This window comes from Anser anser (assembly GCF_964211835.1).
Source record: "Anser anser genome assembly, chromosome: 9".
NCBI lineage: Eukaryota > Metazoa > Chordata > Aves > Anseriformes > Anatidae > Anser > Anser anser.
This window is the reverse complement of record NC_139729.1, coordinates 18992481-19019768: the sequence shown is the minus strand read 5'-3', so window position 1 is coordinate 19019768 and position 27288 is coordinate 18992481. Positions and strand designations below refer to the sequence as shown.

Below are 27288 nucleotides of genomic sequence, written 5' to 3'. Positions count from 1 at the left end.
GCACAGAGAGCTCAGCAATGACTGGTAATGCGCAGAGCTACTTTGGCTTTGTCATTTCCCACCAGACCTTCCCCCTCTCCCCCCCCCAAGTGATTAAAATTTACTTTTTAAGTGATTAAAATTTACTTTTTAATGTATTAAGGTAGTTATGGTTATATTTCACTTCTAGAAATCTGTGGTTTTCTTTGGTTTGAATTTTTTGTTTATTGTTTTATTTACATGTAAGTCCCATAGATATATGGGACTTTTTATGTATGTATATACATAAATATATACACACATACATAGAAAAAGTACACATGAGAACACAGTGGAATATTTCTTGATTTTATTAAACACAGTATCTTTGATGGCATCTTTGTTCAGCTTGAAGCCTTCCAACTTCCCTGTGTTAGGGGAAAAGAGGAAAGCCCGCAAGTGTTTGTTTCAAAGTTGCACTGGCCACAAATTATTTCTCCTGCTCCCTTCCTCACGTAAGACCACGCAGTGACTGTGTAATAAAACCTCCAATGTAATAAATCCTCCAATGCAACGTTCTCACAGAAAGTAAATAAAGCACTGGTTTTGGTGGGTCAGCAAGAAATTCCCCCACTGTAGGATCTCATCTCCCATCCACCTCTGTTTTGCTGCGGCAGCTGTTTCCAGCAGAAGGGATGTAACGTAAAGGCTCTCAGACATTTAGCTTGAAACAAGCACAGCGGGCAGCAGCAGCCAAGCAGTGCTGCCAGCAGAGGCCCACGTCATGCAGGGAAGGCCACTTCCACCCGCTGCAAAGCACTCTGCCTTCTGATGCCCATGTCCTGTTCCAGTGGATGCCCTAGGAAGTGCAGCGGGTATTATCCCCTGAGGCTGAATTCCGCCTTGAAAAAGTGCACGTTTGGTCCTTTCAAAAAGCATTTTGAACCACACCTGGCTGTCCTGAGGGCAGAATTTGGCAGGATCTCTTCTTTTTTCATGACAGTTATCACTGATGCTAGAACAACTATTGCTGTTTTCCAGGCAAGTCTTAAAATCTGGATAAGCGATGATATGAGAAATTGTATGAAAGACAGGAAACAAGCCAAAGCAATCATCAGCTGCTCAAAAACACCTTAAGAAAATGCAGCATCATAAACTTTATATGTATAAAGAAAGGAGGGCATTAAGCAGCAGAGCAAGAAGAAACTGGAGAAAAATCCATGTGAATTGCATAGCCAAGGAAGCTGAAGTAGCTATTAAAAGAGTCGATAGCAAAATACAGATTCAGCAGAAATCTAACTGGCACAATCGCACCAGCCACAAGGCCTGTTCGGGATGAACAAGGAAAGGCCTTGGAAATAAAAGAAAACAGTTGGCTAACGCAACTGCAATGGAGAAATAAGTTGGATTTCCACCATGCAGAGAGCAAGCTGGTCTAACATTTGCCATACAAGTATTCTCCAAAGACAGAACTAAATGGCAAAAACCACTCAGATGGCACAGATTTTAAGAGATGATTTGAGAGCCTCCAACACAGGTCACTCCAGAGCATCTTGAGGAACTGATACACCAAGAGAAGTAACTCCCATCAAGCCTTTACACCACAGCACAGTTATACAGATCTGTATTTACTTTAAATGCTGGTGTCAAACTAGACTGTATTTCTGACTTTTAATTTGCCATTGCTATGAGAAGCAAAAACCAGAGATGCTACAGACACGTGACTCAGTAGCACATTAGGAGATTTAGAATTGCCGAGCCAAAGCAGCAGCTTGACAGCGTGCAGCTATAACGTGGTGTCCAAGACTGAAAAAAAAAGATGGGGTTAATTACTAGCTACATAAAACATCTGTGGGCAATACAACTAGCTCCCAACACAAGCCTTGCACTGGAAAGTAACGGAACAAGATGGAAGTTGGTTCGTGTACCTTGGCAGTAACTCAAAGACAGTGGAGGTACCAGAAGGAAATAGCATCGTGAACTGGTGAGGTGGCGAATCCATTCATGAACTGAAACCAACGTTTTGTCATAAAAGCTACAACACTTCTACACAAGTGTTATTTCCATTTTTATTAACAGATGGGTGTGAAAAATGGAAATCTACCAACAGTATAGGCAGAGGTCTGTACATCCTCAAAAGCAATCCCTCAGGAAAATACGAGCTATTAAATAGAGCAGCTTTACAACCACCATCACGATTCGTCAGAGACCAACAACTACTTATATCCTAAGTTGCTGCTGTCTTTTCTGGATGACTGGGACATGCATCAGGAACGCACCAGGATATCTGTCCTGGCAAATCTTTCACCAGCAGCTGAAGGCACATGTTAAATGCTCCAATTGTCAGAATCCTTTCAATGCACAGTTCTTCAGGAGAGGAAATCTTAGGAGATTTAGTACCAGAAAGGACATGCGAAGAGCAGCATAGTATAGTCTGGAACAGGGGAGCCTATTTTATTTTGCCTTAAGCAACACTTGATGGTTTGGATGGAATTCAGATTCAGAATAAAATAGGTTTGCCTTCAAAACAGATCACATAATTGGCTTTAGGTTTTAGAGCAATTTTCTTTTTAAATGGACCAAATCTTTAAGTTGCTCATAACTCAACTGTTTGAAAACAGCAACAAACCTAACTGCCCCCAAGGAAATATATTCCTATCCCCAAACTGAGACGCAGAGATTGGCCAGCCAAGCTGAGATGAAGGAAACTGCTACAGCAGCATTTTGAAGAAAACAGCAACCAGCAGTCCCCAGACAGCCCTGAGAATTGCAAATCTAAAGGTGTGACTCCTGTTTCACAGATTTACTTCGCATCAATCAAAACTACATAAAACCCAGTCCTTAATATCCATTCAGAACTATGAAGGCAGTTTAGCAGAAAGGGATAGAAGCGATAAGGCATTAAGCTTTTATGCTTGTATTTTATATCTTGCAGCAAAGCAAGGCAACAAAGTAATACTTCGATGGTTTGCTCAAATAAAGGTTTAAATCAGCACTCTGATCTACTCACCCTTTTCACCAGTATCCAGGGAAAGTTTCTTAACGTCATCAGCCAACATATCCTGCAAGTGGTCTTGTCCATGCTCTGCCTCGTTATCATCAAACTGAGCTTCTATAATGACATCCGGACTTTTAGCATCATCTTTTGCCGTCTCTCGAGGAACACAAGTCCCCAGCATATCCTCAGGGACATCTGATTCACGCGTGGCTTCTGTTTCTTTGTCACTACCATCTGGCTTTATTACCTGAAGGAGCAAGGGATTAAAAAAAGAGGCAAGCTAAATCACTGGACTGAAGAATGAAAACATTATCTTTGTGTTTTCATCTGCATCCCCAAGGAGCTGACAATGAATTGTGGGTGGCTGGTGGCACACTTCAATTGCCATGTAATTAGCCACAGATATTGCACAATCAAAAGAAGTACCTCGCTAGGATAACGACGGGAACGGCATGGCTTTTGCAGTACCTCAACTGTGACAATAAATGTATCCAAAGCGTATCTAGAGCATAACCATACCGCTCCTGCCAAGCCTCTAATCAGCTCTCCAGAAGTTGGGAGTAAGCAGAGGGATGGAGGAGGATACACCACAGTTTAGCAAGCTGCTGAGGCCGTGCTTGCTGCCATACACTGAGCCATCCTGGGGAGTCCCGAACTCAAGGAGTTCCAGTGAATGCCAAGACCATCTCAAAGCACATCTCTGGCCCCAACACTGTTAGGAATGGACTGAACAAGTTCAGACCAGAGAACACTGCGCCCTCTGACCCGAGGAGGAACCGGACTGGGGCAGCTTGTTAAGGCACCAACGTCTACGTTTATTTTAGGCTTCTGTTTGTTAAAGGCACACAGTTATTGCTGCTACGTACATAAACCTCCTAAATAAGTTACTGAGAAGTATGAAGTGGGTACTTAACCACCATTTCAGACAAGCACCTCTGACCATTGCTGCAGACTTGTCCCCGTTTTAGTGCAGCAATGGCATACGAGGAGGAGAAACCACGCACACAATCGTGTCAAATGAAATCACACACAACCCCTGTCCAAGTAAAGCAGAGCACAGACCTGGATGGCATCCCTCTTCGCACGACAGACATGGGAACGGCTCCATCTCCAGCTATATCGATCCGAACAGTTCACACCTTGGACAAATACACTTTTACAAGCATCCTCCACACAACCACCAGCGAGTTGCAAGCACCCTTGAGGTCCTGGAACCTAGGTCCAGGTTTTAGTTTCTAAAGCAGTGCTTAAGTTTCCTTCAAGCTGCAGTACTTTAGTGTGATACACAGATCGGCATGGGTTAAGGCAGTAAGATCACCAGCTACTACAAAGAAGTGGGGTGACCCCCCCCCCCTTCCAACGCCCTCCCGGCGACTGAGCTCCTCTCCAGCTGGTGCTGGCGTTCACTGCTCGAAATGCTCCCCTGTGGTCCCCAGCATCACTACCCCGGTGCGTGACCACAGCAACTCCCACCACCAGAAAGGCAAGCGAAGGGACCTTATAAAAAAATACAAGAAGAAATCCGTTCCTGTACTGCATTTTAAATGATTGGTGTAGACATTAGAAATAAGCATAAATAGCCGCGACAGGTCCTCGCTGAAGACAACCATTCCAAAGGAGGAAAAACACAATTCAAAAGGCTCCACAATTATTTTTTTTTAATAAGTAAAAAGCAAATATAACAAATCAGACCTGTACAGGCAAGAATTTCACAACTTTAAACATACGAAGCTACATCAATGGTTTCAAGCAGTACCCGTTTCTTTGTAATCTCTTCTCAATATGCAACAAAATCAATTTTAACACCGGGTTGAATTCAAGCCTTTAAAAAAGCCCTGAGATGACATTATTCTGAACTCTTGTTACCTTTTGTGACTCTGCTTTCCATCTTTTTCTTTTAATATGTATATAATTTGTTACCATAGCAGATTTTGAGTCAAACATTAAATTGTGAAAAAAAAAGGGGAAAAGTTTGGCAGATGGTGGGAAAATGGCCTATTATTAAAGCTGGCTACATTCGGTACGTAAAATACTGACACACGATGGTCTGGGCAAGAACAGTCTATTAGATTAGAGAGCTGACAAGGCTCCACACGCTAGTGACTCTGCCAGTGTGCCTATCCAAAAAGCAAACTAGTGTCAACAGTAATGCTTGGACCCTCCCATGGTCAGATATGGATGTATTCAGCTCTTAAATTTCAATTGCACCAGATGTGTGCAAGTGTGCAACTGCAGCAGGAGTTCATTTTCTCCAATCCCTTCAGGCTTTGCCTGATTTTTTTTCTTTTCAAGTCATTCTTTGGAAGTGTGGGATGTGTTTCTGGTGCTAAATCGCAAATCTTTCTATATCTAATGCAGCTAACAACGTCAAATATATTTGAATGATAGGAAGCGCTTCTCCAAAGACGCAGCACTGAAAAGCTTACGCTTGAAGAGTTTATGTTGCATTAAAGAAGGCAGCAAATACTCATTTCTTTTTAAATGCCATACACTAAAATCAGCGTGCTGCCCCCAAGCTAGGATACACCCTGCTGCCACTAGCTAGCACGATACACCAGCTGGGACTACCTAAGCCCCCAGTCACACATTTCCTTACAGATTTGCAAATGGATTTTTAAGTAAAGTTTTCCAGAGTCCACAAAAACACAACCTCCACACAGAACAGAGACGCGAAATGTCCAGATGCTGTCAAGCATGGGTGATAGGATTTGTCTTTTTTCTCAAGGCCAAGACCGATCAGTTAGGCTGACCTCATCCATAACAGAGCAGGGGATTTCACCCAAAAATGCTTACATCACACCAGGAATCTAGGGAAGCTGTACATCACAGGACTGGAAAGCTGCATAAGACTTTACAAAATCAGGAGCTCAATGGATACAATTATTCCCGTTACGATGATCTCCTTGTTACTGGCCAACATGAGCTCACCACACAGATTCCAGAATGCAGGATGCTGCTGTATCTGAACAGCAGTGTATTGGATCATCAGATTAACCTTTTCTTACGCACAGCATTTTGGAAAACATAAACTTATGATATTGTACTCTATTTCTTCTCGTGCTATTGAAGCTCATACATGAAATAATGCATACAGACAGAATACATATATCAGAACTTAATCAGAAAAGCAGAACGCATCAAATACACAATTATGTAATTCTGTTACAGTCATGTGTGGTGCAGAGCACAGCTCTTTGCCAGTGCAGCTCGCTCTGCATGGATCTCCAAGGAGGGCATTCCCCATCGCTGCACACGTATGACGTGTGTGACCCTGCTATTGTGCAAACATCCCAGGGTGCGTGGTCAAAGCCCACTGAAGAACCTTACCTTCCTGACCCAGGAAGTCAAACGTCAGCCTCACGGTTATATTATTTTCATATGCTCCTTAATCAAAAAAATACCTCATAAGAAGCATTTTCTTGAAAGTCAATTGCTTATTTGAATGTCTGATCCTCAAGATAGCGTCTGAATAAATTTTCTTCCAACTTTAAACAAACATCCATAGCTGAACAAGCATCAAGTTTCTGCCCCACAGTGATTGGTTTGTAAAGTCACAGCTGACTGAACACAAGATCTTTGAATGAAAATCCCATCTCAACCATAAACGTAATAAAAAACAGCTAGTGGGCAAGTGCATCCTGGCATGAATCTGCACAATCTGGACAGCGGAGTGATTAGCTCGCTGCACTCAGCCCAGCCTTGAAGTAGCCATCAAATGAACGATTGTCCTTACTTGGGAGGAATTTGTTCCAACAGAAAACTGAACCGGGAAGCCATGCATCTGAAAGCACTACGGGTTACCTTCAGAGCTACAGGAGAAACTGCTTTCTCTGCCAGAAGCAATCTTCTATCCGCCCTGTTAGTTCCAGGCTTTTCACAGACTTTCCACTTAAGCCTCCCATCCACTCTAGGATAAACCCCAGGCCTGTTTATTCTCAGATCAGGTATGGTTTTTCTGATGGTAACTGTTGCCATTGAGGAAGCAGCAACTCATACATGGCTTTCATCTCTATCAAACTACTGAACTTGACCAGGGACTTGCAATCTTCATCGAGCTGTTAACCCCCAGGCTTTTTCCAATAGATGTACCAAACCCCTAAAGTATATAACCCTGATCCCAACAGGCTTGCTTTTCTTCCTCACTCAGCTGTAATCCCTACAAGCCACATATGGATCCGCACTGACCAGGAGATGTGGGTGACTGCTAGACTAGACATGGCTGGACGTACACAGCTTGCAGGCTGAAAGCTTTCCACGTAGGGTCACTAGTTTCAACAGAGGCTCATGCAAAAAGCTCCCCTTCAGTGGTAGGGTCTTGCAGGTAAGGAAGTAGGAACATCTTCACTACAGGTATTTTGGATGCAGATTCAAAGAGTGAAATTTATCTCGAGGTGCTTGTACTAAAATGAGGGACTACGATACCGAGTTTTAGACATTTCCACTAGAGCACACTATTGTTGAGATTCTTCAGGTAAAACTTGCCCACCAAGCTCTGGGACATCACTGTTACTTGAAGCAGAGAACATCTTAAATTGTTCTTTAAACATTGTTCTTTAAAATTGTGTTCAGTTTTCTGAAATCGCTGTCCTTTTCCACAGCCGAACTGTTTCAAAAATTCAAAGACAGCATTTGCTTTCACTTAAAAAAGCAATAACAAATAGATACATGACTCATTCGTAAAGTGTTTAACTGTGTTTAGATTTGACAATGAAGGAGGACGCTTATGGCATTTATCATATTAGCTCAAGTAGGTCATTTAGAAGCCCTGGGAGGCAGCCTTCTGCCACTCCAGAATTCACCAAAGTCCCCAAAAGAGGTCTTGCTGCGAACGTGCAGTAGGAAACCCACAAGTACACAAAACAACCCACTGGGATTTAGGTTTCTGGTGGGATTCCACAGAGGCCTGCAGTAGGCCAAGCATTCACAAAAATCGGAAACTAAATATTAAGTCACTGGTAATAAAACTCACAGATGACAAAGACTTGCGGAGCAGTCAAGTCCAATTGGTGAACGAGGCTGATCTGAATCCAGAACGTTTGAGAATAGCCAAAAGTAAACTCAAATATCTAAGAATATGCAACACATGCCTGCGAATGGGTCTGCCTTGGAAATCACCGACTGAAGAGAATGTGAAAGGCTTCTAATGAACAAAAATCTCAGCAGTAGGATCCCCTCTATTATAAAGAGTACTATTATACAGGGTAAAAGTAATCTTAGGTTTGTAACGCTGCGCCAGTGGGAGACGCTAGGCTTGTGCAGTGCACATTTTCATAAAGATATGGTAGAAAAATCGGAAGTGATAAAGTACAGCTTTCTACACTAAATCAGTCAAAACCTGGCAAAACGCCTCATGAGTAATCAAACCCCGAATGTGCAACTTATCCAAAAGATTTCCGAAGTGACGAGTCATTTGTGGTAACTACCTTCAGTGGAGCAGATGGGTCCAAAGGGGCTCCTGAAGCTGCTGCAGATTCACCAGCAAGTAGAAGCTGAGGACAGACTCACAGCAGGCAGGAAACACCTTGAGCAGGGAGGATAAAACATGGGAACAGCTACAAGGAAAGTAAGGTCTTCAGCCCCAGCCTATCTCCTGAGGTCTGCGATCAAGGCAAGATGCCTTTCTTCCAAAAAAAAAGACTTTGGTTAAACACAAGTTCTGCTTTAGCTGTAGACAAGTTCTGAGCAATGCTGGGTAGGGAGGCAAAGTTGAGGTCAGAGCCATTGGTCTTCTCTGGTGCTGAGCCTTGGTTAAGCAATAAGTTTGAGAAATAGAAACAGGTTGAAAGGGGTTATTTCGAAAGGAAGACAGCTGAAAACAGGCACTTTGGACCAAATTGCAATCTCACACTTAAAAGAGACCGTTGCCACCACAACACTAACACAAACTCCACATTTCATACCAATTCTGCGAACACCTGCATCTGTTCGCCTCCCAGCTTTTGCCATATTAAACAGGCTTCACTTAAACCTGGTTCCCTAATGTTCACTCACGAGGGAGCAGGAATGGAGCCTGGCTAGCATGAGGATGCTGTCACAGTTCATACGTACATGCTAGAGCCAAGCTACCATAAATATTAACAAGGAAGACCTTTGCTTTTCTGAAAAGAGCAACCCAACAAAGGCTGGCTCACTCGAGCTCCTTCTTGGCTAAAGAAAGGATGGTACTTCCAATAAGAGAAAAACCACCTGTCCCAGCCACCTTTCCTGCTCTTTGTAATCTCACACACACCAAACAGCTCTGGCAAAGACAACTCAGTAAAGACGACTACTCTCAGTAGGAGCAATCATGGCATTATTTTTAAAATAGCGATAATGCTAGTGTTCGGGTTGCTTTTTTGTGTGTTTTTGTTGTGTTTTTTTTTTAAACAATCTTAAATTCTAAGTCACTGGAAACACTTGCTAACAGCCAGCAGGATAGCTATTTTATATTATACAGCACGTTACAGTTTACATTCCAGACACATCACATTGGACGCAATAATCATACAAACATCCAAACCAAAACCTCTCCTGCCTAGCAGAAGGCTACTCGCTGCCCAGTGGGCTCTGTTGTTCCCAGGTGTCCCCCAGAAGCCATCCAGCTTGTGGATTCAAAGGGGCAAACTATCTGAGTATGCAAAGGCTTTTTTGAAGCAGCCGACACCAGCTGCGGAGGGGAGACAGCACGATTAATTACCGAGCATTTACAGAGCTCTTCTCTGACTTGTTCCCACTGCAGGAGGTGAGAGAGAAACAAATGCAATACAGCACACACATTTTCAAAACAAAATGCAGAGACGGCTCTGCAACACGCTCATCTCCTCCTCGTCCTCCCCAGCATCCTGCATCCTCTCCTCTCAGACTAAACCCCAGCAAAGCGAGTGTTTGCTGCGGAGTTAACTGAGGAAATCAGACGGTGTGCAGGGTTAGTCGAGCCCCAGCAGACAGCCCTGCTGTACAGTTCAAGCAGGGCTCGTCCGTCCTTCCGAGCAGGTAGGGGACTGCGGCAAGTGCTGAAGGGCTCGCACAGCACGGGGGATTTGAGCCCACACACTGTGGGAGGCGGGCAGGCCACCAGTGCTACAAGGCACCTCTACATCGCCTCCGGCACCCCAGGAAGCCTGTCAGCCCTGCCTGAAACAAGCACTGAATCTGGTCAGAGGAAGCGACTGATAACCTAAGGAGCAGAATTAACTGCAAAGAACGTTATCTCCAAATGGCCACCTTTTCTCACTGCTTATCCTGTTTCCATTACTAAAACTCATCCCTGAGCTGTTCTCTCGTCTTCTCTCTGTGCTTCAGTCTGTACTTAGACATCACAGGTTAGTATGTCCCCCCCCAAGTCCTTCTACCCCCTCATACAAATAACTAGAGTGACAAGTGGAAAAGCATCAACAGGGAAAATTCTCAAGCCTGACCTTTCTGAATCCCCAAGCCAAAACAAGAGCTGCCTCCTCACCACGCGTCCCCACTCCTCACCCGGTCTCTGACCTATCATTTGCCTCAGAGCTCCACACTCACAGTGCCCTGGCCCTTGTCCCACACCTCCGGTCTGCTTCCACACATGTTTGGCAACACTTCATTATCACCATGGAGGAGACACTTGCCTCTGCCCTCGTCCCTCCTGAAGCTGCTCCTGCCCTTCAGCCCCTTCCTGTCACGTCTCTGGTCTCCCCTGGCCCACCTCACAGAGCTCTGGCTCTTGCGCCCCTGCCAGTAGGATACAGGGTCCTACGATCAGACCACGTTCCCCAAGTCCACTTCATCTGGTTCTCCTGTAACACAGAGAATTGCAGCTCCATCTGTATGCTCCTGCCTTTTGTATCCTCTAACACTTGCCAGGAAAGGAAAGTCAGAACAGTCTCTCCCTGCACAGCACAGGCACCCCATGCCGCCGCAGCACCCGTGGCGTGGATCACAGCACTCCAAAACTCCACGAAAAAACTCATCTGTGGACTGCAGAGGAAATATCCGAGCTCACATCAGGTCCCCTACCCTCAAGCTGCTTTAAAAACAAAGTTGCTAAAGATCCTAAGGACCCCATGATACATCTTGTGCAACCTTCCCCAAGGATTATTTGGGAATACCTGTGACGGAGATGTCTGAGCATGAGGGGATTCACACGTCACAGCTGCTGTGTGATATTTAGACCTCTTGAGTTGAGAGTATCAAGAAGAAAGAAGACACGGGTAAGCACAGTGTCCCTGTGCCTGCTTGCAGGGAACACTACAATCCCCTTGGTAGACAAGCCAACCCGTGAAGGATTCCCAACAGCATTACAAAGAGCTGGGTATTATTATAGCCGGATCAACAAACTTGTTCCACACTTTCCACTCCAGCTACCACCCCCAGGATTTGATTTGGTGCTAGGCTTAAAGCTAAGCCTCTATTTTCAGAATACCTATGGCTATTGCTCTGACCTTCCCACACACATTCCCCAAAACACAGGAGTCCCTGGAGCACAAGAGATACAGCAAACACCTCATATCCCGGCCGCAGGCTCCCAACCCACACACCGCTCTCCTGGACAGCTGTGTACTGTCACATTTAAAACAGGGGTGAATATTTAGCAATATCCCAACATCTCATCTGTATGGCAAACCTCCCTGGTGAGAAAAGTTTGACCCCAGGGAGGTGCAGAAGATCTGGTTCAGCATCCAACCTTTAGCACACGCAGGACTCAACCTTCTCCTACACGCTCATCCCACAGTCAGGCTCACAAAATCCGATCAGGCACACGCAGTTCCTCCATCTCCTACAAACAAACTCTTTTCATAAAAGAGGCCCTTCACGCTGGCAGCCTCCCTGCTGGACCCCAGTGAAATGTTCCTTGTACCTTGGGTCTTTGTATTGCCTGCTCCTCGCAAGACCTCCCACTTTGGTGCATCTCATGAGCTGTGTGTTGCACTCCAGGCCACAGCGAACTGGAAACGAGAGTGTAATGCACAGGGCCCAGCTATGAGGTTGCCAGAACATATTGGTTTGAAACATCACAGAAAATATTCGGCTCCATATTTTCAACAGTAGCCAGGAAGAAAATGCATGGAACAATTTTGAGAACTGTTTTTCAAAAGTCATTTAAATCAAATTATGCCCCATCCACACTGGCAGCAAAACCCTCTCTGCTAACTGGAACTGGTTTTCTTTTCTTTGTGTGTGTGTTCTTTTCTTTTTGGTTTAACTTATTTTTTAAAAACTGTCTCCCAGCCATCTTTTTCTGGTAATGTGGACAGGCACTGCAACACTACAGGAACGGGTGCCAGGACAAAACCTATGATGCACAGTCCCTAGAATAAATCACTCAAGAGGGGTGGATTAGAGAAAGAGAGCAACGTAAGGTTACATCTTCAACGATACGATTCTCTGAAATCACTGCGTTTTCAGCAAACTGTTGCAGAAAGATAGCCAGCTTGCAGCTGATGTAAAGAAGCAAGGCTTTTGGATCAGTTGCAGCTTCAAAACAATACCCTGAATCAATATATTTTAAAAGATGTAATTATTACATAGTGCTTGCATGTAATCAGAAAAGAATCTACTTATGCTGAGTGTATCGTTTGAGAGCTCCCATGCCAAGCAAATCCACACCACTGGCTCACACAAACCCAAAGTATTATCCACTGCTGCCTTTTCTTTTTTTTCTCTTTTTTTTTTTTTTTTTTTAAGTATGTATGAAAAACATATTTCCTGGAAACAATGATACCCTTTGAAGACATATTCAACATTTCAAACCGAACAAGCCTGCACCCGCACGTGCCCGTAAGAGGAAAGTAGGTTGACAATGCAAACTAATCGAAATGTACCACAAGGGCTATCCAAGATATTTGCATATCTATACCTCCCAAGGCTATATAGGTTTGAAACTTCTCTCCAAATTCTGTAAAAATGATTTCTTACGCATCTAAGAAAATCTCTTACTGGTGATCAGCACTTTAACTTATCAAGGCAGGAAACAAATCAACCGCGAGTTAACACGTCAGAGCTTGTGCCTTAAGCCCCTCACTTTCTTGTTTCATTCCTTTTGATTGGGTTCCGAGTGCCAGTTCCCAGGGGTCTCAGCCCGGCACATGTTTTGACACACTTTCAAAGCCCAGAATGGTACACCTGGGACAAAGCACACACTGTTCAGGAAGTGCGCCGGGGCCAAGAAAAGCAATAGAAATTTCCACAGTTAACTTGCATTACTGTTTGCCAATAAGCCTCCTATTATGAAAACCCATAATTGGAAACTGTCATATTACAGAACAATTTATGGAAGTTTTCAGAGTATATATGTCCCAGTGGGAGCTTCCTTTGATGTGTTCCATCAGCCCAGGTCTGCTTATTTATTCATGCAGTGGAAGAAGAGCATCAGGAACCTAAACAAGTCATCACTGAAGCGTCACCGAAACTCCCACTCTAGGAGTGCTTCAAATAGTTCTTCGCTTCTTCGTCTTCTCAGTCATTCATCTTTATGGCTGCATTCAGTCAACAGCTTGGCTGCCCCATCTTTGTTTCATTTCATTTTCTGCAGAAACATTCCTGCATATACATTGTCATCAGCCGCTCCTCTGAGGACAAGGAAGGCAAAACACAGCTGCTTTGGGCTGCCTGCATCCTGCCATGCTTGCCTCAATCCCATCAGATGAGCTTGGCAAAATTAAATCCTACTCCCACAGTCTCTACCTCTCACACCAAGGAAACTGGCACCTACATCGATTCCTAAATCAGATTTCAATTGCATCAAAACAGGGCTCCAACCAAGAACAACAGTCTCATCTGGAGCCAGTATGATACTATTAAACTGCATGCATACAGCCAGTGCTTCCCATGCAGATACCCGCACTTTGGTGCAGAGGTAAAAGGATTTCATAACAGGTGCTGGAGAGGCGTCCCAGGAAACTTAGAGACTTTTAGCAAAAAAAGACTGAAAGTCTACTTTAACTTTGTTTTCTATACAGGAGTCAGCAGGTACCATCCACCAGCGTGGCTTCTCACTGAGCAGCTCCAGCCTCTAGGGAATGGGTTGAGACATAACCAACCCCCGGGTCAGTTATTTCCACGTGCTGCGCTGCTGCCTTTTCCAGTCATGTACATCAAGATCACCGTGGATCCAATATGCTCCCCATCACTCTCAGACAGGCACTGAAAAGGCTCTGTGCTCAGAGGCAGCTGTGGCAGAACAGGAACAGCCCTGGCTGAAGAGGAGAACCACCTGCGGAGGAAATGAGTTGAAAGAGGTAATTCCTGCGGGCATGGTAAGAAGGGAGGGGGGAAATTCAGATGATTAAATGAGGATAAAAAGATAACAGCCTCCTCTAATGTTGAGAGCTTTCTGTGTCCAGAAGACAAGCTGTGAGCCAAACATACTCTTTCACACCTGATACCAGCAAATTGGGACTCTGGACAGCATCTCACTGCAACACAAAGCACCAAGTGCCTGCGGACAAGAGGAGGGAGATGACAGCAGCACATTTTGCTCAAAGATTCCTGCAAATACACAGGGTTGGTTTTCAGACTGGGAGAGTTCCCCGCCTGTGACCTAAACCTGCTACAAATCCATTTCTTTGGGCTTCCTGACTTACAGACCATTGCACCCAGGCACACAGATGATGGAGTTTTTCAGTGTCTAGTTCAAAAGTGCAGAGGGGACTGACTGCGCTCACATTAAATCATTACTGCAGCCAGGAAATCCCAGACCTCCACACCTATCTTACACTTACAACAGGTTCCTTACTGAAGTGCACAAGGAAAGCAGTCCTGCTCTCAATTGCCCATGCCTTTTGGTAAGTCATTCAAAACATTTTGCCTATTTCGCACTGCTTGCCACTCTGCTGGGCAGATCTGCGTACTCTGTCCCTAAGACATTACAGCTGAATTTCACACTAGTAAGGCAGAGTCCAAGTGCAAAAAGAAGGCTGAAAATAGCAAAGCAGCTGCATGGATACGTGGGAAAGCCACAAATATAAATACTCGATCAGTTTCCATAAATTAAATATCCTGAGTTGTTCTGCTTCATGGGCGAAGCAAGAACAAGTCAGAGAAAAGCATTTAAGCCAGCTGGGTAGGGCAGGTATCACAAGATAAAGCAAGAAGGGTATTTCTCCACTCAGAAAATGGGGATGAAATTTGGTTTACATGCAAGCGTGAGGATTAATGTTTCCAAATACTTCACCTAGGTTCAGAGCATTATGTTACGCTTAGGGCTTATCAGAAACACTAACACACCAGTTGGCTTTCTATCAGCTGAGGGAGGCTTCCAGGGACTAAGGCTTAACCCCACAGAAGGCATCCAGGTGTTCACAGCTATAGAGCAGACTTTCATAGTAGGTACTCACATGACTGAAGGACAGTGTCAGTTTATTTACAGCTGCTAGCAGAGATTAGTAAGCCAGGATGGAAAGAAACGTCCCACAGTTCCAAAAAAAGAAGCACCTCTTGTATTTGGGAGAGTGCAAATTCTTACTTCCACACACAAAGTAAAAAGGCTTGTGCTCTGAGGCTTAACACTCAGAGCAATTACTGAATTTCTATTTAAAGATGACCTGAGACATCATTCTATTGTATCACATTTGAGAGTATCATTAGAACAGCAAAACAGAAGCAAGATTATGAATGACTACAGTTATAACCACAGCACAGCTACCTGTTCGTGTCAAGCTTTTACTAATAAGAACTTTTGACAATTTGTTTATCCACACCTATCCAAAATTAATTCATACCTTGGTCACAATATTTAAAACTGAAATTTCCACTAGTTTAGAACCAAATCCGATTCTGAAATTTATTATAATGTGAAAATGCCTATACAAGAGAACTAAAGTTGCAACACCTTCACCAAACATACAGTAACAAAACCAGTTCACCAAGGTGCTCTCCAGATATTCAGTTCTGCTGTGGCTTTTCCTTATTATGTAGCTTTATCTGTACACACACAACAGCAGTACCAAAGAACTAACCTCTTGCAGAAGGGAGTCACAAGCCTGCCACAACAGGAGACGTGTAACAAGGAGAGGCACAACAGCACAGTAACTGGTACGTCTTCAGGGAACAGGTACACCTCTTTTCCTTTTGGAAGGAAGGGAACTGTCCATTAAAAGCATGGGTTCCACAATATTCCTTGGAAAAATGCATCCTTCCCAGGGGTATTTGTTTTCTAGCTGTGCTCAGCTGCTGTGCTCAGTTGCCCCAGGGAGAACCAGGGACACAACGTACTCGGTCCTGTACCAAAACACATCCAACATCGCTGCATAGAACTTTTAGGAAGTTTTTATTGAAGATAAAACACATGAACAGGAGGGAATAAATGAGAACAATAAGGCTACGCGCAGACTGCCTTGGGAAGGAGCCCATCTTAACAGGAGCTGAAGCAAACTCGCTTCAGTTTGTGCTTGCAACCGGGGGCCCAGGGTACAGCAAAGACACTTCTCGACTCAGATGGGTGATGCTCAGCATTTTGTTCAGATGGGTGATGCTCAGCATTTTGCTGAGGACCTGTCTTACTGCAGTGTTTTCTCTCCGTCTAGTGAAAACAACCAGTATCACCAGGTTTCCTCTTGAAAAGGAGACAGGGAAACGACTGCTGGCATTTGCGTCATATGGATCTGCTCAAATTACGGAGTGATGAATCTTATTAAAAAGCAAGCACTTCAAGCTAAATGCCCATAGCCAGTTTGCTTGCATTTACCTTTAGCAGTATGGTATGCTTCATTAAATTTCGAAACAGTGTTTATTAGAAGAGTAAAATGCATCAGCATCCTCCACCAGGCTCCTCAGCTAATTTTCATGACATCAGCATCCAGGTTTATTTAACCCAGTGAAAATATACATTGATTGAACATGGTCTCAGAGCAACTCCCACAGCACTGAAAAATTCGGTAAATAGGAAAAGCCTATTTTTGCTTCTTTCCTTCAGAACAAGATTTACCATGAACAAGATATATCCCATCCCACCTTTGCGACCAGCAATTCATAAAGCTTTTCCCTGCAGCGAGCACTACGAAGCCACCACAGTTCACTTTTTTAATGCCAGGCACCTTCTGGTGTGATTTTCCTGTGTGGCAATGGATGCTGTTCTAGCAAAACTCTTCCACAGAATGAACCAAAAGTTAAGCCCAATTGTTATAATTCAAATTAAAAGTGAATACAGGGCAAGGGACTAACGCTGGAGGATTTCCCTTCTACTTCTCCACAGACGACCTCTAACATGAGATTTCTGTGCATATTTCTCTTCTGTAACCTCAACTCACAGAGAAGTCCAGGTTTTCCTTCTCTCCCAAAATTCATTAAAAAGCCTTATTCGAGCTGAGATCTTGTATACAAGTTCTCTGCCAAGAACAAATTTTTACAACTGAGTTTTAAGCTCCTTTTAAAAAAATCCAGGAATTTATAATGGAAATAGTGACAGTGCCCATGATCACAAGTACAGAAACATTATTGTGATAGGTAGCTCCTACCCCATCCAAAAGGAAAAGTTGGTCTCTCAATTGAATTCCACTTCTGTTACAATGGCCAGTTATGAGATCAGGAAAAAAACAGGTGCAAACAAAAAAAGCCTGCAGATTTAAACACTGCTGATGGCAGCACAAAGCCATTACCTTGGTCATTAAAGTCTGCTTGTGCATGTTTGGTTTTTTTTATTATTATTATTATTACTTTTAAGAACATCCTGAATTACTTTATAACTCATTCCTCCTGGGCAAACTCTTCTCCTAGTGTTCATCACAGGCTAACTTGGCAAATCTTTGAATTGTGCTTCCAAATTCTAATACCTTAGCCATTCCCAGAAATGATTAATACACTGATCTATATTCAGTTGTGTCTGTTTTACCTTTTGGCTCAGTCTGACGAAGCCCACTACCACGCAGACACAGCTCATACGGTCACACCAGCTCCTTCTTGCTGACAGCCCACACCTCTGCACTGCAACTTGCCGTGAAATTCCCCCCCGAGATAAACTTTGCTTTCCAGTAAGAAATGCACGGCTGCATCCTGTAACAAACCCAATCTCGCAGGCTATATAAAAGTGGTGATGAGCTGCCTAGCTGCAGTCACTGGAAGAGACTGACCTCAAAGAAAGGAGCAGTGCCCACCTGTAGCAATGCACTCCTCTTAATATTCTGAACACCTTTCTGCTTCTCTTAACGCATACACAGTAAACACTGCAACGAAATGCAAAGGAAAGTAGAAATACAAGAAAAAAAATATGCGCTTGGTTGTGTTAAGAGCTACAAAGCCAAGCTGCTACCAGGCCATGTGGGAAAAGTGCCACAGCCTGAGCTCTGCAATGTCAAGTGTTAACCCCGTTTGACACTCCTGCAAAATTAATCTGCGAATGACAAAATTCAGAAGCATGGCTCAAAGACATGTGACTGTGAACCAGCCTTGACACCTGCTTATGTCATTAATAAAATATTTAATATATTAAGAACACTCGGTCTTCAAAAGCACTGACCGGTGTTGAAATGCGTTAGTCATCCAACAAGAGCTCTCACTTCAGCGCTGGAAATCACAGAACAAGGACACCAAATCAGACCTTTGCAAGGTAGCCAGCTCAAAGAGGACGCCTGGGCCGTGCTACCTGCAAACATTCATTACTAAAGATTACAGCTTGCCAGGCCTTTTTTTACCAGAAAGGAAGGAAATATCTCTCCCTTCTGCTATATTGCATGGAATTATTTTGAGTCAGAGAGGCAACTACATTGGTCTTTCAACACACTAGTCAAACAAGCCGGGTAAATTCAAAGCTGCTTTGTACGGGTCTGCTGAACTCAAAACATCCTTCACTGCATTGATTTTCTTCTCTGGGTAAAAGTCACCATGGGATAACACTTAACTTTCTTTACCCAGAAGAAATTACTTCAAGAATATCTACACAGGCAAACTGTATTATAGAAAATGTGTTACTAATCTATTGTTTAAGCCACATGAAAAAAGAAAAAAAAAAATCAAAGACCTGCACCCAGCAAAAAGTCAGGGCTTTCCATAAAACTAGGGAGAATCTAAATTTGTGTTCATTACTATTATGTATGTCATTTAGATAAGCTGTTTCCACAGCAACTTCCATCGTGCAACTTAAGAGGTTTCAAGAAATATTTTCTTGAAACTCTACAAATGATAGGACTAAATCTCAGCTTCATTGCAGGGAAGTTTGGAAAGCAGCCTCTAGAAACAGCACCAGGAGTCTGCATCTCACCGAGTGAGTTTATGTTTATGTTGTAAAAAAGCAAAAAAGTTAGCCCTTTTATATATACTCACTCCTAAGATACCAGGATTTTCTTCACAGATTAAGTTAGGCATGAAAGTTCTTTGTTATGATTAGTTTTATCACACTGAATCCAAACGCTCTGGGTTATTAATCAAATCTTCTGACAGGTCTCCAGTAACGAAGCATGACTTGTAGCTAACAATGATTCAACATTCATCTTGAGCTGATAATACAGGAAAGGAAGAAGGACAAAGTTCTCAGACCCTACCCAGGCAGCTCACGGCTTTAGGAAACCCCTTCCATTTGCTTTCTCACCAGTAAAAGTGGTGTATTTGCTGGCTCTGACAAGGCAAATTTTCCACTTGCCTGCTCCCATACTACCACTGTCAGCCATCTCAAAGACAGTTAGTGCCCTAAGTATCTATGTTGTCCGGAAAGCAAGGGACATGTGAAAAGCCATACCCTCTTAAGTAAAATGTTAAGTCCTCCACTTTTTTTTTTTAATTACATACCTCCTTAAATTTTCCAACATGTTTTGAAAGTTGGGCTTGATGATCTTGAAGGTCTCTTCCAACCTAAATAATTCTATATAATTCTATGATTCTATGAAGTGGCTATTCACCCTTAAAGCTAATTTATTATTTTACCAACCACAGCATTATCTGAGGAAAACACTTCACACAGCAGTTTGTTCTTGGGCTGCCGGGGATCCGAATCCAAGCCCCTCTTCTTCATTTGTCACCCAAAGTCACCATTTCCACTTCCACAGCTGGGCTAAACTGAGCACAGGCACTGCGGGGACAGAGTGTGCGTAAGCAGAAGGTAAATGAGGAAGGTGTTGTAGGGGCAGAGAGGGGCACTGCTAAGTGTTGAAGCATGAACACACTCTCCTGTGTTATTCTACCCACAGACTGCTGAATAAAGTATCTTTATAACCCCTAGCCCCCCACTTATACAGCACCAGGGGATGGCAAATGGCACCAGGAGGTTGCACACTAGGCACTAGGAGCAGCTGCAATTCTTGCTTAAGAATTGCAACAAGCTGGGGGATGCTTGCTCCATGCCCTATGACACCCTCCTGCACACACACACCTTTTGGTGGCACCCACGGCTCCATGGGCACGCTGCTGCGGCAGCACACCCCAAATCCCCCACTCCCTGCCCTGCTATTTTCAGAAGTTAATGCTTTTGCTGCCTTTTTGCAGATGATTAAATGACTTTTGCGGTCCCCGATCCAAAACAAATTAAAAGGGATACAAGTCCAAAAACATCCGGTGATAAGCGTGTGTTCCCAGTGAAACAATTACCCGGAAGGATTTGTCTTGTTAAACATACAAAAGGTTATCGATAACCTACCGGTTCGCACCACTTCTTCCAGCTCCGTGGAAGGACCGTTCCCCACTCCATACCAACGCACCTGTGCAGCTTGCCACGAGCAAATATAGCCAGTCACCTCCACCAAAGGTATCTTTAAGGAGCATGATCATACCAACTGTGAAACGCTTCTGAAGAACAAAGATTATGTGCAATGCAAACTTGACTTCAAACCAAGTATGCGATCAAACCTGCTTCCTTGTAAAAACTTTATAAGGCTCCATCATAATAAAACTTAAGTTACTGAATTCTTAACTAATAATTTTCTCTCTAATTTGGCCACTTTGTAAAGTTGTCTTAAAGCCTCCCAGAAGTTATTTCACTGCATTATGCACAGTCCTGCAAGTAACATTAAAATGTTCTACCCAAACTTTACCATATGGATGATTTTCATAAAGTCTTAAAACAGTTTTGCTTTCCTTGCCCAGAACAATTTGTACACCCACAGTTTTTCAAAGCCTTACTCAAGACAAATTAAAAATAAAGCTAATACTTCCAAAAACTGGATGAAAACCAGTTTCATTCTTACACATTCAACCATATATCTCTTATTCTATCGTGGCTTTAGGAGCTGCTCCCATCAAATTCCACTTCAAATGATACTGAAGAAAGTTATGAATTTGGAAGTGAAAGACGCAACTTGAACATCTAATAGCTTCAAAATTGCCAACGATATAAAAGAATGAGCTAGGATCAGTAACATCTACAAGCACTCAGAATTGACCAGATCTCTAAAGGAAAAACAAAGTTGCCATGACTGTTTGAAATTAGGAGTCAAGGTAAATTAATATACAAATCAGTCTCACTACAGACACTGTTCTCACCTGTATAAATATTTTGCATCAAGTCACATGAAACATATGGACATGGCAGCTACAGTGAAACAAGCATGCTGCAGCCCTCCAATACAAAAAGTAGTCTGTCTTATTTTTCTTTAATGATAAAATACAGAACTTTTACAGGTCTAAGTTACTCAAGCATATTAGCTGGAAACTTTGCAGGCTACAGTTCGTGTAACTACGTATTACTTGGGAATTTAAAGCACTCTTGTTCCTTTTGAACAGTCAAAAATTGCCACACAAGTACTACTGTACTCATGACCTCCACAGGGAGCGGCTCATTCCTGTCTAACAAGCCAACAACTCCTTAAGATGAAGTTTCCCCATCACTGGCCTAACATGCTCATCTATCACATCAGAAGAGTCACATGCACATGTATGATTTACTAGATTCTAGAGGTATTCACTTTTAATGAATAGTTAGCTTTTCCAAAGAAAACCCCAAACTACCAAAAGCTCAATCATATCCTGAAAACTCTGGGTCTTCCCTATTTTTCCTCTCCCCTCCTCTTGTATCCAAAGGGCAGCAAACATGTCGAGTTGTTATCCTGGAGTCACCAGTTACCCAGCTCCATTCTAGAAGAAAATACTTTCACTTAAGTCCTTCCACAGGTACAAAGTGATATGAAACCACTTCGACACGCACATTTTACTTTAATTTGGAAAAAATCACTAAACAGACTTACCAAATTTTGTCCATAAAGCATTGGCTTCAAAACAAACCTCTAAAGCTAGTTTTCTGCCCAGATCAAGTTTTACTGTAGAGTTGCACTCAATTTTCTAAGCTTGTAACACAGAAAGGTTGACTAACCTCAACTTTAACTACAGTGTTTACAAAAGTGTAAATATAACGTAATGTGCAACATATTAGGGCACAATTTAAGCATTTTTTCAGTAAAAGTTTTAAAGAGTCCTTCTTGTCTGTATTCACTGTCGTTTATCAAAGACACATGAACTGGGCTTTTCATTTTAAACTCAGTTATATTTGCTTCGTCACAGTCATAATATCAAGAAGACTGGAGTAGAAAAATCCCACTGTTTTGGGGTAGAATTTTTTTCACAACATGTATCAAAGATAATTAATTCTGTTTGGAGAGGGGGGCTTTTTTATCATGGAAAAAGGTTATGTATACATTGCTAAAGATACAAAGCTTCCCTGGCTATGGCCTAGAAAAGAATGGAGTTTTTGATAAGCCTGCATTGTTTTTCATTTCAGAGCTGAAGGGATGCAAAGCAGGCAGGAAGACATTTATTCTGATGTCTTTCTTTCTGAAAAAGACTTGAAAGTTTTAAAAAGGTGGCAGCAACTAATAAAGCAGCAGAAAGCAAATTTAAAATTCCACTTTGATGTTTCACTGCTTTTTTATATCATAATCCTATACTGTACAGCATGTCCAACTACGGATGCAGCTAGAAAAACACTTGACCCTAAAAATGGTTGATACAATCTAAACAAAGAGCATTTCCTAAGGTTTCTTGCCAGGCAGGACTCAGGAACTGCGCTCTATACCTCCTTCACACCACTTCTACAAAGGGAAGAGAATTTCTTTAACAGACACTAGGATGCAGAGCTGCTCAATAGAGGCCAAGCGTTTATTCTCATCTTGGTTCCTCATCTCACTCAAGCGACACAGATCCCCCATGCAATCAGCTGCTTCTGCATGAAGTTAAGGCTAAGAAGGAGAGGTACACAATATGACCCTTAATCCCTGAGATGTGGTAGGAGGGAACAATCCCTGCCTGCTGAGCAACAGAGGTGTTGAGGCAAGTCTACAAAGACAAAAAGAACAGGATGTGAAATTTCTGAATGAAGAGTATTTGACAAATACTTCTGGCTTTCTACAGTAATCGATCCCTGGCTGGGGAAACCACAGTGTTTAATCAGAGAGGGTGATACACAAGCGTTGGGAGCTCCGTTTCCTACTACCACAAAAGCCCAGCACAGAGTTATGTATATTTTGTTGTCTGCCGTTTTGTACAATGCCCTTCCCTCAAGCACTGATCCTCAGAATACATTATACATTGTTAGAGGAGATTAGTTTAACTGCAGATTATTTTTCTTTTTGCTCTCACAAAGCACTTAAAAGAAATTAGTGCTTGGAAACTGGAGCTCTGAAGCACAGTATAATAGTTTATTTACGATCATAGCAGCTGATTTCTCAAAGACAACCCTCAGGCCCTGGGACCATTCCCATGTCACTAAAGTTGGCTGTTTTAGTGATCTGCCACTCAGTCCCAAGAACCCAGTGTCATTAACCTGCTCAAGTGGCTTTGCTGGAGCAGAAGGGCGGACAGCTAATAACTGCCTACTGGACAATGTCGACTACTTCAATGACAAAAAACAATAGGGGAAAAAAATCAATTTTGATGTGTGCTCTTGGTTTTGTTAGCACTAGCAAAAAGTCCGCCCAAGGTCTCAGTCAGCTCATAGGAAATTACTGTACAGATGGAGACACTGCCCTGACAAGGCCAGCCTTCCCCTCCCAGCCTTTCCTTTATTTGACAGTTACGGCTGCCACCACACCTAGTCTTTGGGCTCCGTTATATCTTAGCCACTGATAGGAGTCCCCCCATGGGAAAGAAGGACGGTGGGACTAAAATGATGTCAGGTGCCATGAAGAACATTTTCCCTTTTTGCTTCACAAACTTTTGAACCTTACAAGAGTGTAGCCATCCGCTTCTACAATTTTTTTTGTTCCTCTGCTAATGAATTTTAACAATGCATATCCTGCCAGGAAACATTACCATGCATTAGTGATAAAGCATTACATAAAAAGGTAAACTAAGTTTCCAAGACGCGAATCTAAGCTGATAAACATATTACACCCACAGCTCAACAACTGTGCAAAAAGTAAAAAGAATAAACAGTTTTAGAGAAAGCTTCAAGAATATGGGGGAAAAAACAGGAAGAATAGATAATGTAATGCCACACTGTCAAAACACTGCCCTGACTATGTATGAAGCACAGCTACTGAACTAAATCAGATTAAACTAATGGCCATGCGTTTAACTTGGGTATGTCTGCACGGTACAGCACAGGCCCGAAGAGGTGAGCTCAAGTACCAGATGGCTTGCCAACACAGCACTCACCCATGGCATTAGAGCCCCTTCTGGGCTGGATAAACAAACTAGAGCCAGGCACGAGCACTATTCTGCTCGCCCAGGAGGCAGGGTGGTGATGCTGTGCAGCTCGTCAGTGGCTGAGGCACGCTGACTGCCCGGTGACGCAGCAGGGCACGCTCACTGGAACAGATCGCTGGTACGCTGTCTGGGCGCTGCTCGAATATGGAGAGGCTGAAAGAAATTAGCAGAGAGGTCCTACGCTGCCTCTCTAAACACGGCCACCAATTAGATGTTTAAGGGACAAATACATTTATGGGACAGCTGCAAGACAATGGCTGAGCTGAAAGGCCTTCTCCAAGCTCCGCCATTGCTGGGCCGCTCTGCCAAGGCCGCGAGCCTAAAGATGAGGGGACGTCACTTGGTTAGAAAGACATCGAGCTGTTCCCAAGGAAGTCAGACTACGCAGGGCATAGTTCCCACAGGATTGTCACACAGGGCTGGGCTCTGTGGATGGGAGCCCTTAGAGAGGATGTCTGTCACCGCACAACCTCTCGCCTTTGTGCCTGACGGGAGAAGAGTTGAGCCTGAAGCTAAGCCAGCTGTAGTTACTACAAGAGAGACATGGTCAGCACAGGAAAGAACAGACAGGCAATCTGACCTCAAAAGAGGTGATAAAGCCTTAGAGGAAACTCATTTTAAAGAAAATAAATATGTCAAGGAAAGATAAGAGGTGGGCATGCGGCCACTGTACTATAATGCAGAACCCCCCACGCCACCCCACTCCCCTGCAGCCGTTAGGTCAAGAATTAGGAAAAGCTGCTGACATGGCCTTCCCGCTCCACACAGCTCCTTTCCCCAGCCAGGCACAACCCAGTAAACACTATACCACGAGGGATTTAAAACGACCATAGCGAAAGATGCCAATTTCTACACAGGGTACAAACAAAGCGGTCAACGCTCATTCCAACCAACGAGCAAAAAGCAAGGACAACACCACAAGAAGGATGTCCTGACAGCAAGCTAATTAGTCAAAACATAGCAGTTGGGATTTCCAAGCACCAACAAGCACTATGCAGGATATACACCTTTATTCAAAAACACAGAAGAGGATATTTCCAGATAGAACAGAGAATGACGTCTGGGGAATTCTTCAGTCACTTTTGTAACCAAAATACACAAGTGCTAGCTAGATCATGCCAAGTCTTCATTCTCACACTTCCAAAGCTGCTCAATTAAGAAGTATGTATTTTGGCACTGCTTTGTGTTTTAAAATAATATAGACAAAGCTAAAAAACAAAGAAATGCTTCAACCCCAGAAGACAATAAACCCAAATATGGCTGAACCATTAGCATACCGGAAACCTAAAAAAAAAACACATATAAGACAGACTGACTTTTATGAACCAGCTATTGCCTTACCTGACAGAAAACAAAAATAAACCTATAGAAACAATGAGAAAGACAGGAAACAAAAGTGATGCCTTTTCCAGCATAGTTAGAAGATGAGCAGTCTGTCCTGCTGTATTTTCCTAGAGTCACTACCAAATCTTTTTTAATGCCTCCATGAAGTTGAGGCTGGAACAAAAACTGGAAAGCTCAGATAGAATCTGGGACCTTCAAAAATGCACACCAGCTGTCTTATCAGTGAGCGCATGCTGAGAAATGATGTCAAGTGCACAACTACTGCAGCAGTGAGGAATTTGTTAGGAAAGATAATCAGGAAGCATTTTAATTTATCTTTCAGTGATTTGAGTGGCACCTCCAACGAGAAATTTGATTAAAAGAATCACTTGCAATTCTTCAAGGTGTTGCAGAAAGATGCTGCCACAGATACAGACTCCAGGGCATTGATTTGTATGTTAATTGGATTAAGGATAATCCCAAGTAGCTGCTGAAATAAGACTCCTTGCATTAGCAGAAACACGTAAGAAAACTGCTGTTGATGAATGAGCCTTACTGGTCACCTTCTACTGTTTGGTAGCGCACCAAGAACAGACTCATTCCCTGTTCTTGTGATGTGCCTACCAGTTAGGGCATTAGTTTCAAACTCTGAGCAGAAGGGAATCCTCCCATAGCAAATGATGTCAGGGAAGTAGGAGAGCAATGGGAGGCCAGGAGTTCTCCTCAGCCTGGCTGAACTTTGTCTCACCTGGAAGAAAACAGGAATGGTGTTTTGGGGAAGGCACAACCACCCTGGCCCTTTACAGCTAGCAGCATGCCGATTCTAAACCTATTAGACTAGAAGTAACTTTATCCTAGCGAGTTACAAATTTCCTTCTGCCAACAAATTTAAAGCATCCCATTGCTGATGACAAATATCTTCCTTATCTCCAAGAACCCCTTGCTTATAAACAAGGTCCCACATCTTGCCCACATAACCTGTTGTAGAAAAATCCCTCGCTCCCATACCAGCGGCTGCTGCAATTCTTCATTTACATAAATCATCTCTATTTTAGATCCCCTGTCCCTCTGATTTATGGCTTTAAAGAAAAACAAACACGAGTTAAGGAAATAAGAGAAAAGAGTTAATGAGCCAACCTTAACAGCTTTGACCACATGCAAATACTGCAGCCAGTTGCCTTTTTTCTGCCAGCCGATAACAAGAACAAACATGCAGATAGATATGTAGCACTCTTCCGTCTCTTCAGAGCCTAGGATACTATCCAAAGCACCACATCTAGGGACTTTAAAGATCAACATCTTTTTAGTGTCATAGAAGTTCTTCATTTCTCCAGCTATCAAATCAAATCGGGGGTGCAATCTCCTTAAAAAAAAAAAAATCTTGTTTGCTTGGGGCCTTTCTTTATAGTATAACATTCACTGTGCAAACTTTAGGCCAGATAGGACTTTTATCATCAGTATGCTTTATTTAAATTTATGTCTTATTATGTGGA

The 27288-nt window shown here is 43.1% G+C and overlaps 1 protein-coding gene across 3 annotated transcripts in view; it reads right to left on the bottom strand.

The window, feature by feature from the left end:
- Window positions 1-27288, bottom strand: part of DIS3L2 (DIS3 like 3'-5' exoribonuclease 2) — a 192318-nt gene that overhangs the window by 127467 nt on the left and 37563 nt on the right. For all 3 annotated transcript variants that reach the window (XM_083848724.1, XM_083848725.1, XM_083848726.1), the window contains one exon: window positions 2969-3203. In XM_083848724.1, the coding sequence (XP_083704850.1) occupies window positions 2969-3203 (235 nt within the window). The remainder of the gene's footprint in view (window positions 1-2968; window positions 3204-27288) is intronic.